We start from the raw sequence: 15,050 nt of genomic DNA, 5'->3' as shown, positions 1-15,050 counted from the left end.
GGGTAACAATATATGGCAGAGGGAGCAAAAGTTAAGGTCAAAATAACATATACATCAATATATACAACAACGAAAATACCTAATGTAAAAACAATATAGATAAAGAACACATTCCGATTCTTTAGCTTATTTCATACCATACACATACTTGCCATAACAAAAATGTCACTTCATGCCAACATGTTTTTTTAGTATTATGTTATATTAAAATATTCACATTTTACAAGTTGAATCAAATCTGTTGCTTCTCAAAACACACACATGGAAAGAAAAAGAAAGAAAGTAGAAACATCCTCTTAGGTGATTGTAGGAATTCAGCTTAATTTTGAGAATAAGCAGCCTGCACCACCTTTAATTTTACATTGTAAACTGGCACTACAATATCAACTGTCAGTACCTATGTGGGTGTGCAGGGCCTTTGAATTTTATCCTCTTTTGTCATTGTCATCTGTCCGTCTTTTTCTCCTCTCATCAGTGGAGCATGCGTGTTTGTCGTCCCCGTGTATGAACGGAGCCACCTGTTTAGAAGACCCGACGGGCTTCAGCTGCACCTGTACCGACGGCTGGACCGGACACATGTGCACTGATGGTGATTGCCAATGCCACACACACACACAGACACACACATACACTCCTCACGCACACAACTCTGAGCTGAGGGGCTGGGCAGTGTGAGATTGTCTGTGATTTGGCGTTTAATTTGGATCAAAGCCAGTGAGTGACTCTAATCAATCCAACAGAGAAAGCTAAATTAGCCTGGACACAAACAGCAATCAGTGGTCTTTCTCGCCGTGTGTGTGTGTGTGTGTGTGTGTGTGTGTGTGTGTGTGTGTGTGTGTGTGTGTGTGTGTGTGTGTGTGTGTGTGTGTGTGTGTGTGTGTGTGTGTGTGTGTGTGTGTGTGTGTGTGTGTGTGCGCGCGCATGAATTTGCATTGCCAAGAAAAGGTGAGGTGGAGCATCTTTGATCAACTTTATTGCTTAACTTTAGATAAAACTGAGTTAAGCGTGTGTTTCTTTTAATGGCAGTGAATCAAGGCTTCTAGTGGTTTATTCTCGCAGGTCACGTTCAGACATAGTGTTCTGCATCAAAATACATCCAGACTTTGATCCAGATGAGGTAGATTGGGTTCCCGAATGTCAGCAGAGTGTGTCACAAGCACCTTTTTAGACAGGTATGAGTGTTGAGGAAAAAACTGAATCCCAAATTGCTCCTGATGTAATGTGGAGAAAGTACTACTTAGATCTGAAACACAAAGAAGATGCTAATAATGGCTGTACAGGTAGGCTACTGGCTACAAGAAAGGGACACAAGTATAAATGTTGCAAGACTATAATGTATCAATTGCATTCCCTATATAGGCTGAAACCATCAGACACACATGCAGACCAGAATACTAAAATACTATCAGCACAGACTTTAATCCCACATCTGAGAATTTGTGCAGCGACATCCGGTTCCCTCGTGATGTGTGTTTATGGGGAAAAAATAAAAAGTTGTTTTGGGAGCAAAGCGTCTGCCAAATTAATGTAATGTTATCAGATTTTGTTTGCTCTATGAGGAAACTGAGACCACTTCTAAACATTAAAACAATACACACTTGATTTTAGAACAGGAATGACATGTTGTTATTGGCATTTGTCCTCATCAGTTGTGGTGACAGTAGTTTGCTGTACAGTAGCCTGATTTTTCTCCTAAAAATATGTAACGCTAGACTACTACTCATATAAGACGGAGCAATTCTCAGACACAACAATGGCATGATGGCATTCAATCCGGTCCATGAAAGAACATTTTAACCAATATACCATATGAGGAACTTGTACTTGGATTTTCACTGCGCTGAACTTCTGACGGTAACCGCCGGGCGGCAGTAACACCAAAAACTTTGGGAAAACGCTCTTGCAGGTAGGTTGTAAGGGCGGTTGTCAGGGCGGTTGCCGTGTAGCATTGCAAAACCTGCAAGAGATGATCAAAATTGAAGAAGCCATGATATCCTGACTTTTATTCGCAAGTATGAGCTCAGAAACGTTGGATCATTTCCCATGATCCCAATCCTATAATCCGAGCTATCTCTGATGACATTGTCGGAGGTTATTTTCTCAAACTTTAGGAAGCAGAAGACATTAAACAGTGGAGTGCCCCTTTAAGATGACACTAAGTAGCCTCCAGAAATCAGCTTCCACAGACACATTTGTAAGCACATGCAGTCAGAGGACTATTGTTAAAGAAAGAATTGAGTCCCTCAATTTAACATAGTTTGATCTGTCTACATCTTGATCCCCAGTACACACTATATTAAATTCTACAGCGGCCCTCATGCCTTGTAAGATTTCCCACCTCCATGTTGTCGAGCGTGAATAAAGGTCAAACATGTTTTTTCCGCAAAGTAACAACTGAGCTGTCACAACAGTCTGTCTTGAGCTCGATCATGATGTCCGTGTTGGTGTAAGACTTATGTACACAGCAGGATCGTGTGTGTGTGTGTGTGTGTGTGTGTGTGTGTGTGTGTGTGTGTGTGTGTGTGTGTGTGTGTGTGTGTGTGTGTGTGTGTGTGTGTGTGTGTGTATGAGATTGGATCATGCAGGTTGCGGTCTGTCTGAGCTGTGTGTGTAAACAAGCAGCGTTCCACATCTTCTGCTTTCACCTCCATCAGGATAAACAGCGGTGCAGGTCGGTCGCTGGCTTGTGAACACTTTTTTTCTATAGAGGGAGAGAGGGTAAGAGAGGAGAGGGACAAACAGAGAAATAAAGGAATAGTTTATTTTTGCTCTTGTTATTTGTTGCTGTCTATGTATGTGTTGTGTGGGTCCCTCTGGGGAATACACAGTGAGAGGATTGTCAGGCTTGCAGGGAATGACAACCATAACCACAACACAGCTCTGCGTTCAGACTAAGATTTATATGTATAACCGATATTAATTAAAGGCTTCTTTGTTTGTTATGAATTCTTCGTCTAGTTTTGGGAGAAGTGCCGCTAGCTTGACTGGGTTATTATTGCTCAGGGTTGGAGTCAGGGTCAAGAGGATGGAAACTGGTTGTTCTGCAGGGTTAGGTAAATGAAAAAAGGTTATGAGAGAGACAGAGAGCTCTTGACCGAAGATGTATACCACAGAGTCATGCATGGGAATAGTTATGATGGCACTACTGGATAAATATGCCATGTTTAATAGGAAGTCATGCATGGTTAACCCCTAAAATGAGAGCTTCTCTCAGTCTCTTTTTCCTCACATTCCCTCTGTGTCTTTATCTGTTTTTAATTCCTTTTCAGATGAGGGGAGCCAGGCGGGGCAGCTCCATTTCCCTTTCTTTTATTTGAATTCTCTCGTTCCTCCCTTCTCTCTGGGAAAGGTTTGAGGTGACAGCCATGTACATGCAGCAGATGATTGCATTTATCACTGTTTGCACAGAAACCAGAGCAGCAGAAAAGAGAATGAAAACATGGGCCACCAAAGCATCCGCATACCATGCTACACTTCAGATCACACATGTCCACACGGTGGCATCGCACAGACTCAGACACACACAAAGGGCCCTATCTTGCACTCAGCGCAATTGCCTTTGTACACCGACGCATGTATCATTCCTATTTTGCACCCGACGCACAGCGGACTTTTCCCTCCACAGACGCACGTCGGTAAATTAGGGATTGTATTTGCGCTCCCGGGGGCGGTTCAGTGAAAAGAGGAGGCGTGTTCAGGCGCAAACGTTACGTAGTACTATTTTGCAGTTTCAGAAAACAATTCCGCCACTGACCAGGAAAAACCTGGTCTAAAGTCAGTGGCGCTAGTCTAAAGTCAGTAGCGCGTTATTCAGATGCTATTTTAGGGGCGCATGCTTGGCCATAATGTAGCATGTGCACAACGCGCATACACTTCTCTCATCTACAGCAGTTCCCATTTTTGAAAACCATACATAATTACAAAGAAAAATATTTATGAAAATGCGCTTCAGGTGTTTGGATAGGTCAGGAGGCACTTTACAGTACAGTCCTCAAAAAGTCGCAGCATTCTTTGTGGCTTGTTGTGTTTTACACAACATTTCCATGAATCATGGATGTGTTGATGACATAAATGAGGAAATATTAGAGGACTTAAGGAGACGATATGTTGAACTACGGCGGGATTGGACACTCCGGCGGAATCTGGTGAATCTGGAGTAATGCGCGATGCGCTCCTGGTGGAGCGGGTGGACGGAGATAGAGTGGGGGGAGGAGGAAGGGGCACAACAGGTGCAGGTGGTGCGTTTGGAGGCCCATGCTCCATGGCTGCAGCAATCCTCTCCAGACTTGAGGAGATGCGCCCGAGAGGCCGCAGCAACATCGCCACCCGGCCAAGACGGGCATTTGTTACTTTGCCGCATCCCGGACAGCTACTGCTGGCGTGCGCCAGGCAAATCCGCCATCATAATAGCAATCCGCCGAACGGAATGCCTACGTCTCTCTTAAAGGGAATGTGAGATGACGCTCTGATTGGTTATTTTCACGTTACGCCCAAACCACACCTAGCTACTTCAGACCAACCCATTTAAGATTTGCGTCGGGCGCAAGAGTCATTTATCCCGCCGGTATAATAGCAACAGCGCCAGATATCCGCCCACAAAGATACTTGCGTTTGGCGTTTCACACTTGCGTTTCAGATCGTTAAAATAGGGCCCAAAATGTCTCTTTGATATTCACACACATATTCCCATTACACCGACCAGTAGTTCATGTGCAATATTTTCCCTTTCCAGCTGTGAGGCGGTGTGATCGGAGCCCTTGCGGACGTGGAGCAACGTGTCAGGAGACTCCTGGAGGATACCGATGCCTCTGCCCGCCTGGATGGACCGGCAGGACGTGCCAGCTGGGTCAGTGGATCACAAATAACAGCCATAACACATTTTACATGTATTATATATAGAGGGCAAATGTCTCTGAATAATGCAGTCTGTTATGCCTATTGTTCTATATGTTTTAAATATACATATAAATGTATATCAAAACACAATGAGAATGTGGCTTTGCTGCTGAATAAATAAAAGCAAAAGTAAGAGTAAAAGTAAGGCTAGGCATTGTATTGGTTGAATTAGTCAACATGATTGAAATTTCATATTGACATTGCCGAGATTCAGGCTTTTGATAAAAATGGATAATCATCCCAATCATGATCTTGGGAAATAAAATACACATACAGTATTAGAAAGATAAACCATGTTATATCATGCCATGAATACATTTTGATCAATTAATGTCCATTAAGCAGCTGTTCTGGAGCGTTCAACTGGAAATCTTAACTAGTTTTTGAAGGTTTTGTTACATGTAGCTGAATGCAAAATGGTGGAACACAGTTCATTGGTTTGAACATCAGTTTAATTGCTTGTATTTTGTATTCTATTTGCATATATTTTCCATATTGTGATATTCCAGACGTATGTTGATATTTGTAAATATATCCTAATTAATATTGTGAAATTGATTTCAACCATATTGCCCAGCCATAAGCAAAAGTAATGTAATAGAAGCAAGTAACCTAAAAGCCAAACAGAGACACAATTATTGTTTTTGACGATAGAGGACCAAGACAATTTAATGCCAGAACTTTGCATTGCACAACTAATCAATACAATATTACATTTTAATCTAAGCTTGACATATGAAAAGACTCTTAAATTGGTGCAAAGGGATTTTATCTGAGTGTAATGCTTCAAAAGTTTAGCATATTGTTTTTTTTGTAACAGAGATCATTTTTCATCATTAAAGTATGTCACTACAGTTACATACAGGGTTCTATTAATGAGAAAATCTGATATTAACTATCCTCAAACGAATCTATTCGTAGAAGTTTTAACACTGATCCTCGAACAAACAAAATCTATCTGAGTGGTAATTCACAGCTGGTTTCAAAAGCTGTGTTTCAATGACCAATATGTGATTATTTGAAGAGAAATATGCATTTAAAGCACAAATTAAAAAGGGAGAAAAAAGCCGATGGCATTTTAATTCTCCTATCAACCCATCCTGACTGTGAATCAGTATTCTCTAAATGCACTGTCATGTCTCTTTGGGCCACATTCGCTCATATTGACAAGTATACTCCCAGAGGGTTGTTGTGTTAGATAGTACAGCAGAGGGAATATTGTATAAGATCAGGTCTCACAGACACAGACACACACACACACACACACACACACACACACACACACAGAAGACATATTATATACACACATACAGTGGCTTGGGGGTTATGAAGTAAAAAGTGAGACATATTTCAGGATGACAGCCTCTCCTACTCCTCTGTGTTAAAGTGATATGTCACTCTGACACTTGATAATCCCCCATAGTTCCACATCACAGGTCAGTAGCTCACAGTATAACACACACACACACACACACACACACACACACACACACACACACACACACACACACACACACACACACACACACACACACACACACACACACACACACTCAATGTTCAAGCACAAGTGATAAAACTCTTTATAGCCTGAACTGAGAGGCAGAGCATCAGTAGTGCCTCAAATGGGGAAAGGCAACTATACTTTCTATCAGTTCTTTCACTCTTTTATTACCTGACTTCTGTCCCCACATTTTTATATTGGTTTAGATTACCTTTAACTGACTGACTACTTCCTTTTCATTCATTCAGTGTTTCTTTCTAATCCTCCTCCGCCTGCTTTAAGAGCCAAGCCCTCTGGGTTTCCTGTCTTTTTACACTCACCCAACACGACAGAGGGTGGGAACAGGCACACATACACTTAACAGAAGCAGTGGTACAGCAGGGGGTCTGTGCATAAACAGGAAAGATGTAAGAAGATGCTGCAAGGCATTACTTTGGATGTACTGTGCATTTGTAAGCATAATATTTGATAAACACTCTGTCTCCAAGTGTTGGTGTGCATCCAGCAATTCCCCACTTCACAGTTCAATTCAAGCATCTACTTCAAAATTGAATTTAACAGGTGGCTGAAGATTGCCCGGGGCCCAGTAGGAGACATGAGAATTAAATTAAATAGTTTTATGGGATGTTTTATCTCATTTCAGTGAGAGGTTTAACAAGATTAGACTGACATGGTTCCATCGATAATAAAATTCTGACAAATGATTAAAATTATGATTTAAAGTATCAAAATACATATGAGCAGAATACTGATGGAAAGTATGTTGGCATGGCAATCATCAGGAGCCACCCACACATCTATACATTTCTACAGATGTTGGGTAACAAACTGCACACAAAAAAATAGAAATACTGCAACTGTTGTCTGCGGTTGAAAGGTAGCGTGTCCATGTAGAACTAAAGAGGAACTGATGTAGCAAGTGCTCAGTGTATCACTGGTTTAGATCTATCAGATATATTACATGTGAAGTCTTCAGTAGAGATGAAATGTTGTTCATCAGATCAGTGTTTATAGAAACTTTTTGTTTCTCCCTGTAGACACCAATGAGTGTGAAATGAGTATATGCGTCCACGCCCGCTCTTGTCGCAACCTGATCGGTGGATACTTGTGTGACTGCCTTCCTGGATGGACGGGGCCTAATTGTGACATCAGTGAGTATAAAAGGGAATGGAAAGACATAAAAGAGGGAAGAAGTGATTGTCCTGTGGCAGGTAGTGAAAGATGAAGAGCCTCAGTGGATTGTGTTTAAACAGCAGTTCCCCTGCAGCTCAAACTCCCTGTCGGCTGGAGATCATTTTACTCCCAGTCCAGTGCTATCTATCATATGTCACAGGGTATCACTGCAATACACTAAAAATGGAACACTAACCAAAAAGTGTGTATGAAGTTTTGTTTTTGACTATTATCTCCTGTAGCTCGCTCACCCATCACTGTATAAAGGTGCAATCTGACATCCTGGTTGCACAGTAATGCAACATCTGTAATCCCAGTCTGTTCTCTTTTACCTTGTATATTGTTGTTTACAATATACACAGACATATCCTATTCATGTGCGATAGTAAATATAGTGTTTCTCGTTACTCTGATTTCTAGGGAACAGCAGCTGTCAGGGTTTGTGTTTGAACGGCGGTCGTTGTGAGGTGAGAGTCCTGGCTCTGCTGCCTTTTTCTCTCTCTCTGTCTAATTTGCCTTTCATCTCTGCATCATCGGTCACAGCACTGACCCGCTTCATTGTCTTCCTCTCACTCTCTCATATTTAGTGTAGTGACATTGTCGCCTTTCTTCCTGTCACTCCGTTATCTGTTACTTAAAGTTTTAATCATATTCTCTCTTTATTGCCCTTTCCCGCCACTTTATTTAATCGTTGCTCTCTCTGTTTTACATACATATAAATAACACACACTCTATGCTGTCCCACATAGGACCAGTTGTCAGGGTCCAGATGCTTGTGTCCACCTGGTTTCTCTGGGAAATATTGCCAAAATGGTCCAAGTCCCTGTGACAGCGCCCCCTGTCTGCATGGAGGACAGTGTGTGGAGAAGGATGGAAGGACCGTCAACTGCAACTGTCCCACGGGATATTCAGGAGTCTTCTGTGAGGTTGGACAAACTTCATATATGTTAATTTAAGGCTAGCTTAGTCTGCAGAATGAAAACATGACAGTAAAAGGCATACAGTGATTAAAGTCATTAGATATGGGCGGTGGAGGAAGTCATCCAAGTCCTCTTCAATCTGCAAAACATCATAGTGTGTAATTACAAAAAGAAATGTTGAACAGTCAAACACAAATACAAATATCAATAATAAATTCAAAATATATATATTATGTTATTTAAATGTTCTTAATTAAACCTTGAAAACTCATAAAGTAGTTTATATTGCTGAATTTTTGATTTTAAACTGTTCCAAAGAAAGGGACCTCTATATTTTACGGTATACTGATAACAAGAAAGTGTGCCAGTAAGTTAGCCTACATAAAAGTCATTGACTTGTTAGACGTGTTAGAATGTAAATGAAAGCCTTGAAAATAATTGAAAATTTGAAAAGTTGTCCGGGAGACTATTAGCTACATTAGATACTCATGCATAAACCCACATAAGTTAAAGTAAATATTTTATATATATATATATATATATATATATATATATATATATATATATATATATATATATATATATATATATATATATATATATATATATAATGTAGGTGTACAGCTATTCAGCAAACTACACACACTTCCAATAAAGGTTGAAGACAGCAGTTGGCCGTTGATGATTTTACTGGAAGCAATTGTGAAACAGTGAAAACAGTGTTGGACAGCAGTGCTATATGCTAGGAAGAAATAAAGCATCATCAGTTCAGGATCAACATCGAGTCCTAAAAAAAGTAAAAGAGTTAACTAAATTCTTAACAGTTTATACCCAACAGTAAACAACTTGAAATGTAGTAACAACATTAGCCTCAGATAGCTGGAATAATGTCCTGCTTGGATAGCAGTAAACTAATATGCAGAAAAAAACTAATTAAAAAATCAAAAACAAGTACAATAAAAATAGTGCCTACAGATAATGCTCTAACAAGGGAAGTAGATTAAAATGCTTGTTAATATTTGCTTGGTCACAGATCTGTCAAAATGGATGTAACTGTAACTGTTTTGTTATTTTTTTCCTATGATTTCAGATTGCGTTGGATCTGTGCAATCCTAACCCCTGCCAGCAGGGGGTACCCTGTCGCAGCATGGAAGGCAGATACATGTGTACATGCCCCGAGGGTTACTATGGTAACAAGTGCATTAGCATAAAAAATCAACACTGCATTGGTCAACACTGTCAAGGTAAGAATAATGTTGTGTGTCTTAAAAAGTACAAAATCTCTATGAAGTCTAGACTGACCTCTCTGTCTCTGCCTCCATGTCTGTAGATGCCATGTCTGACACGACTAACGGGGGTGTCAGCTTCTACATCATCCTGGTGAGCGTCTTAGCTTTGGTGACGGTCTGTGGCTGTGCTGCCTGTGCCTTCATCTTATCCCACCTCCATCGAAAGCGGAAAAAGCAGCAGGCCATCCCGCAGGAAGAAGGCATCAACAACCAGAGGGAGTTTGTAAACCTCATCAGAAACGTGGACCGTCCCGTGCCCCTCCTGCCCTCCGCCACCCCGATCGCACACCCTCCAGCCCCTCCTGCTCCAGTCTCACGTTGCTACGAGGAGATTGAACTGACCCTGCCGCCCTCCCCTGCACCTTCACACCCGTCTCCAGCACCAAAGCCAGCCCACGGCCCCAAACTGGACATTTCAAACCGCGAGAGGGAGAAGTTGAACCGCTTTCACTACACAGACAACCAGGAGCTGGAGGCCTGACCCTTAACTTTTGAGCCGCTGAGGAGCTTTTTTTATTTTATATCATTTTGCGTTCTTCGCACTCTCTCGCTCACAGGGACCTGTTTCCAGTTTCTTGCACTGTGTCACTGTCGCAGTCATGAAAATGGGGTGACCCTAAGACCTTTATGTGCTCAGATAGATCATTGAAGGCTGCTAAGTAGAAGGGTCAAAAGTCTTACTGTGTTGCCGTCTTTTACCTAATTAACTATGAGAAGAAGCAGCATGTTTGACTGAAAGACTCATCAGACTCTTACATTGATGTTGGAGACTTAAAGCCTTGGAGTGCCTAAGATACAATCAATAGTAACTAGATGATCATCGTCTAGGAGTCTCTCAACCTGTCTCCTGGTCCATGATGCCATCTGATAGGTGTTCGGACCTCCACTTCTGTTTCAGACTGAACTCTGACAGACAGAGAGATCATTGAATGGATACTTATTTAACACTCAGTGTGTGTTTCTGTGTCTGGTTGTGTGTCTGGTTGTGTGTCTGGTTGTGTGTCTGGTTGTGTGTGTGTGTGTGTGTGTGTGTGTGTGTGTGTGTGTGTGTTGTGTGTGTGTGTGTGGGTGTGTGTGTGTGTGTGTGTATGTATGTGGGGGGGAAAGTAAAGACAGTTTACTTTAAGAAAACAAAGTGCATATACTTGTCAAAGAGGCTGCATACTCCTGCTCCAAAGGCTTTTAAGCCTTTTGAAAACTGTTTTAAAACTATACACTGTTGCCTGTATTGTCTCTGTAATACTACAGCTTGTCAAAGATGTATGATTTTTTTCATACCTGTGTGTAAAATAGCTTTTTTGTACATGAATATATTGTACATATTGATGCCCTTTTTGTATTGTGGTTTGGTCTGAAAGTATCACTGTATTACTTTGCTCTGTTTGTCCCATTTCACTTTCCATTTGGAGCAACCAGCACATGTGGATTGTAATAAAAGTGCATTTACCAACTCTATTTCATTATTTTTATTGCCTATAATCATTAATCACCAGCGTTATAGTCGATGCTAGAGGGAGGTGTCAGTGTTGCCATACAGAGATTATTCATTATTGTCTTTTGCAAGAAGGCGTAAAGTGCTCATCACCTTTTTATATGTGCATTACAAGTGCTGATTGTTAAAATCATTATCAGAGGCCCATGGAAAAATATTTCATGAGGGAGCACCAAAGAATACATACTGTAGTATTTTGAAGTTCTTATTTCCTGCATATTAGTTTGCAATTCAAGTGAGTTACAAGGGCAAACAGTGTGCAGGCTCATTTGTCACAGTCCAACCCCTTTGGTGAGTCCATCTTTACAAATGTATGCTTCCACAGGGCCCATATACAGTATATGCCAAATCTGCCAGGTTGAGTTTTATAAAATTGTGTAAATGGTGCAGAAGGGATGAGAATATTTCCATTTTACTGTATGAAATTATGCAGCCATAAAAAAAAAACACAGTTTGGGGTTTTGAATATTTATTTTACTGTAAGTATCATACAGCAACAGTGAAGTGTTGGAACAAACAAATGCAGTGTGGGATTATTTTTAATTATTTTTATTTAAAGCAACTTAATCAAGGTATAAAGGTTTAAAAATGTAAATAGTGTTGGGTTCACCTAATCAGAAAAAGGTGCAGCAGTACAGTATACAGCCTTAGATACAGAAAATCAGCACCATGTCAAAAGGGATACCATAACATTAAAAAATAAATACATTGAAATGATTTCAAAAGTAATATGACTAATTACGATGGTATTTGAAAGAAATCACAAAGGTCTTCTTACCCTTTGTGTTTTTCCATTTTTCGGATGCTATGACAAGAAACATCATTGTCAGATGCCCAAGGGAGGATATTTCATAATGGAGCACAGCTCACAGCCACTACGACTAGGTCAGTGGATCACTGTATGCACAAGGTCTCTCTCTTTTTTTCTCTATCTCTCTGAAACACATTCACAAACAATGATGTGGACAGTGCCAGGAAAAAAGAAAGGAAAACCACCCGTTGACCCCAGTCTTTCTCAAGAACGACTGTATGGTTTTAAGAAACTGTTTATTCACATCAAATTTATTTTGTTTTTTTGGGGGGTTTTTCCCTTTATTTCAGAGTGAGAGACAGTGGATAGACAGGAAAGGTGGGAGAGAGATGGGGGATGACACGCAGCAAAGGGCCACAGGTCAGATTTGCCGCTGCAAAGGTCTCAGCCTACATGGGGCGCACGCTCTTACTGGGTGAGCTAGAGGTCGCCCCGACAGTGTGGTATTTTTAACTTTGAGTTTGTATTATAAGGGTATTTTCAATGAGTGCAACACTTAGCTATAACAAAAACAGCTAAAATATACTGTATCTAATAATAAAGAACAAACATATAAAACCAAAAATGTGTCTGGTATTTTACTGTATGTAAACTCAAAACCAATTTATCCATGTGTGTCATGACGATAATGATGAATTTGCTGTAAGATGTGAAAGTGTGTGAAAGAAAGGGTTTTGTGTGCTGGGGCAGTGTAAAGTGTCTGCACGGTCACAGAAGCAGCAGTTAATGGGCAAATGGATGTGACAAATGTGATCTTTGACCTGTGCAAACAGCCGAAGGCTGGAAATGAACACGGGCTTCCTGCCACCACCCTGGTCAAGAGGAAATGTAGGAAATAAGAGTTTACACACACACACACGCACACACTACTCTATGCATAGGACCCTCTCTACACCTGTCAGACCCCAGCACGCAGATTAGAGAGTTTTCGTTCAGATGGGTGCCTTCGTCAAAATGTTTCATCTTGATATCTGTTTACCTTTTATATCCCACGTGTTGATCATCCTAAAGACATTTGAGGATGTCATATTGGGCTTTGGAAAACACTAATCAACATTTTTCACTACTTTCTGACATTAAAGACCAAACAACTAATGGATTGATCGAGAAAATAATGGAGAAAATAATCGTTAGTTGCCGCCCTATATAGGGTAATGTGGGGTTTAAGCAACAATTGACTTTTCATTGGGATCAATGTCTAGCTATTGTATATGACAAAGACTGGTAGAATGACGTGCACCTATGTAGGAGCAGGATTTATGTTAATTCTGAGTTAGTCTCACATTGCCAGACCTATCTCCACAGGCCTTCTGGGTTGACACAATAAGTATTTCTTCACAAAATAGAGTTTTGAGGGTTAAGTTATTCAATTCTATTCAACACAATTTACTTAATTTTACCAGGATAATCTCAAAATTAAGATTGACTTCAAAGTTATAGGCAACTCTCCTGTCTTACAGGGACATCTTGTGGCGTCAGCAGGTATAACCACTGAGTCAATTTTTTTTGATACAGTGTAGGTTCTCACTTTCTAATATGGTCAACAAATACCATTTATCAAGATCCATATATAATATATGTACATGGGCACTTATTAGATGTACAAATTCTTACAACATGGCAAAAAACTAAATAAAAAATGAAAAAAATATTAAGAATGTGAGAAACCAACTGGCAAGCATATGTGAGAGGGAACTAATAAATCAAACGACAGGTGCTTCTGTTCATACATTGTGATAAAACCCATTAAACACCATTAAGAATCAGGGCTCAAATGAGGCCAAATGCTGCAAAATGTAAATTGAATGGAAATCTAAATGAAAATATCTATAAGAACAAGATCCACTTCCTTTTCCTTGAGCTTTCAGCTGTATCACATCTTTATCAGCACATTTTTTTTTACAGTTTGCTTATTTTTCAAGACAGCAGTATAAGCCTGTTTTGACTAGTCGTGGAAGAAGTATTCAGATATTTTACTAAAGTAAAAGTGGATATAGTGTGCTATACACTGTTAAGTATTAGTCCTGCAATCAAACAATTCAGTTAATTAGTCAAGTAGAAGTTAGTCAAGTAGAGGACTAAATGGGAAGGCAGAGTAAACTGTAAGGAGATGAACTAAAGATATTACGTGCTGTTGTGCTGGGTGTCTCTCAGGCTGTGACATGCACTCACATATCTCGCTGCTTCTACAGCACTCACACTCTTTTCTCCAAGTAGATATTGCATTTTTGTCAGGTCAGAGAGTGAATACAAATCTGGGAGTTTACATTTCATTTTTGTAAGAAACTGAGTTCTGATGTCAGTGTATGTGCTACATTGAAGCAGGAAGTGTTGCTTTGTCTCCACCTGTCTCTGTGGACACAGCTGACACAGCCTGTCTTCTCGAGGCAGCCAGGTCTGTCTGTGGCGGCCGGTTTCCACAGCCAGACTGTGTCCTCTCAGCCTGTCCCTGCTCAGAGTCTTTCTGAGTCTGTGGGCATGGTGCTCAGGTATTCAGCTACTGTGTACTCTCAGTTTAGGGCTAGGTAACAATCAATTTTGCTTTGACATTTAGTAGTGTCTTTCCAATAGGTCATGTATTTCTGTTTTTGTCTGCAGATGATTTGGTTGGGCCAGATGGTTTGGGGGGTGTCCTGAGGCTCTGGGGGCTGTGAAATGAGGGATCTGAGGGGGGGTGTCCTGAGGCTCTGGGGGCTGTGAGGTGAGGGAGCTGAGGGGGGTGTCCTGAGGCTCTGGGGGCTGTGAAATGAGGGATCTGAGGGGGGTGTCCTGGGGCTCTGGGGGCTGTGAAATGAGGGATCTGAGGGGGGTGTCCTTTGGCTCTGGGGGCTGTGAGGTGAGGGAGCTGAGGGACAGGTCTAGCTAACTGATGGGGGTCGCTTGTTTTCAGGTGGTTGTAGAATTTGATAGATCTTTTTTCAATTGTAATTTGAAATGCTAAGTTATTTGGCCTAGTTCTGCTCAG

At 40.9% G+C, this 15,050-nt stretch overlaps 1 protein-coding gene across 1 annotated transcript in view; it reads left to right on the top strand.

Moving 5' to 3' along the window:
* Nucleotides 1-11,237, top strand: part of LOC120551578 (protein jagged-1b) — a 46,027-nt gene extending 34,790 nt beyond the window's left edge. The window contains exons 7-13 of the mRNA XM_039789067.1: nucleotides 311-589; nucleotides 4,733-4,846; nucleotides 7,438-7,551; nucleotides 7,994-8,040; nucleotides 8,323-8,499; nucleotides 9,584-9,737; nucleotides 9,824-11,237. Coding sequence (XP_039645001.1) covers nucleotides 311-589; nucleotides 4,733-4,846; nucleotides 7,438-7,551; nucleotides 7,994-8,040; nucleotides 8,323-8,499; nucleotides 9,584-9,737; nucleotides 9,824-10,263 — 1,325 coding nt within the window. The 3' untranslated portion in view covers nucleotides 10,264-11,237. The remainder of the gene's footprint in view (nucleotides 1-310; nucleotides 590-4,732; nucleotides 4,847-7,437; nucleotides 7,552-7,993; nucleotides 8,041-8,322; nucleotides 8,500-9,583; nucleotides 9,738-9,823) is intronic.
* Nucleotides 11,238-15,050: the final 3,813 nt, after the last annotated feature.

This window comes from Perca fluviatilis, chromosome 2, assembly GCF_010015445.1.
Source record: "Perca fluviatilis chromosome 2, GENO_Pfluv_1.0, whole genome shotgun sequence".
Classification (NCBI taxonomy): Eukaryota; Metazoa; Chordata; class Actinopteri; order Perciformes; family Percidae; genus Perca; species Perca fluviatilis.
This window is presented reverse-complemented; position numbering and strand designations above follow the sequence as displayed.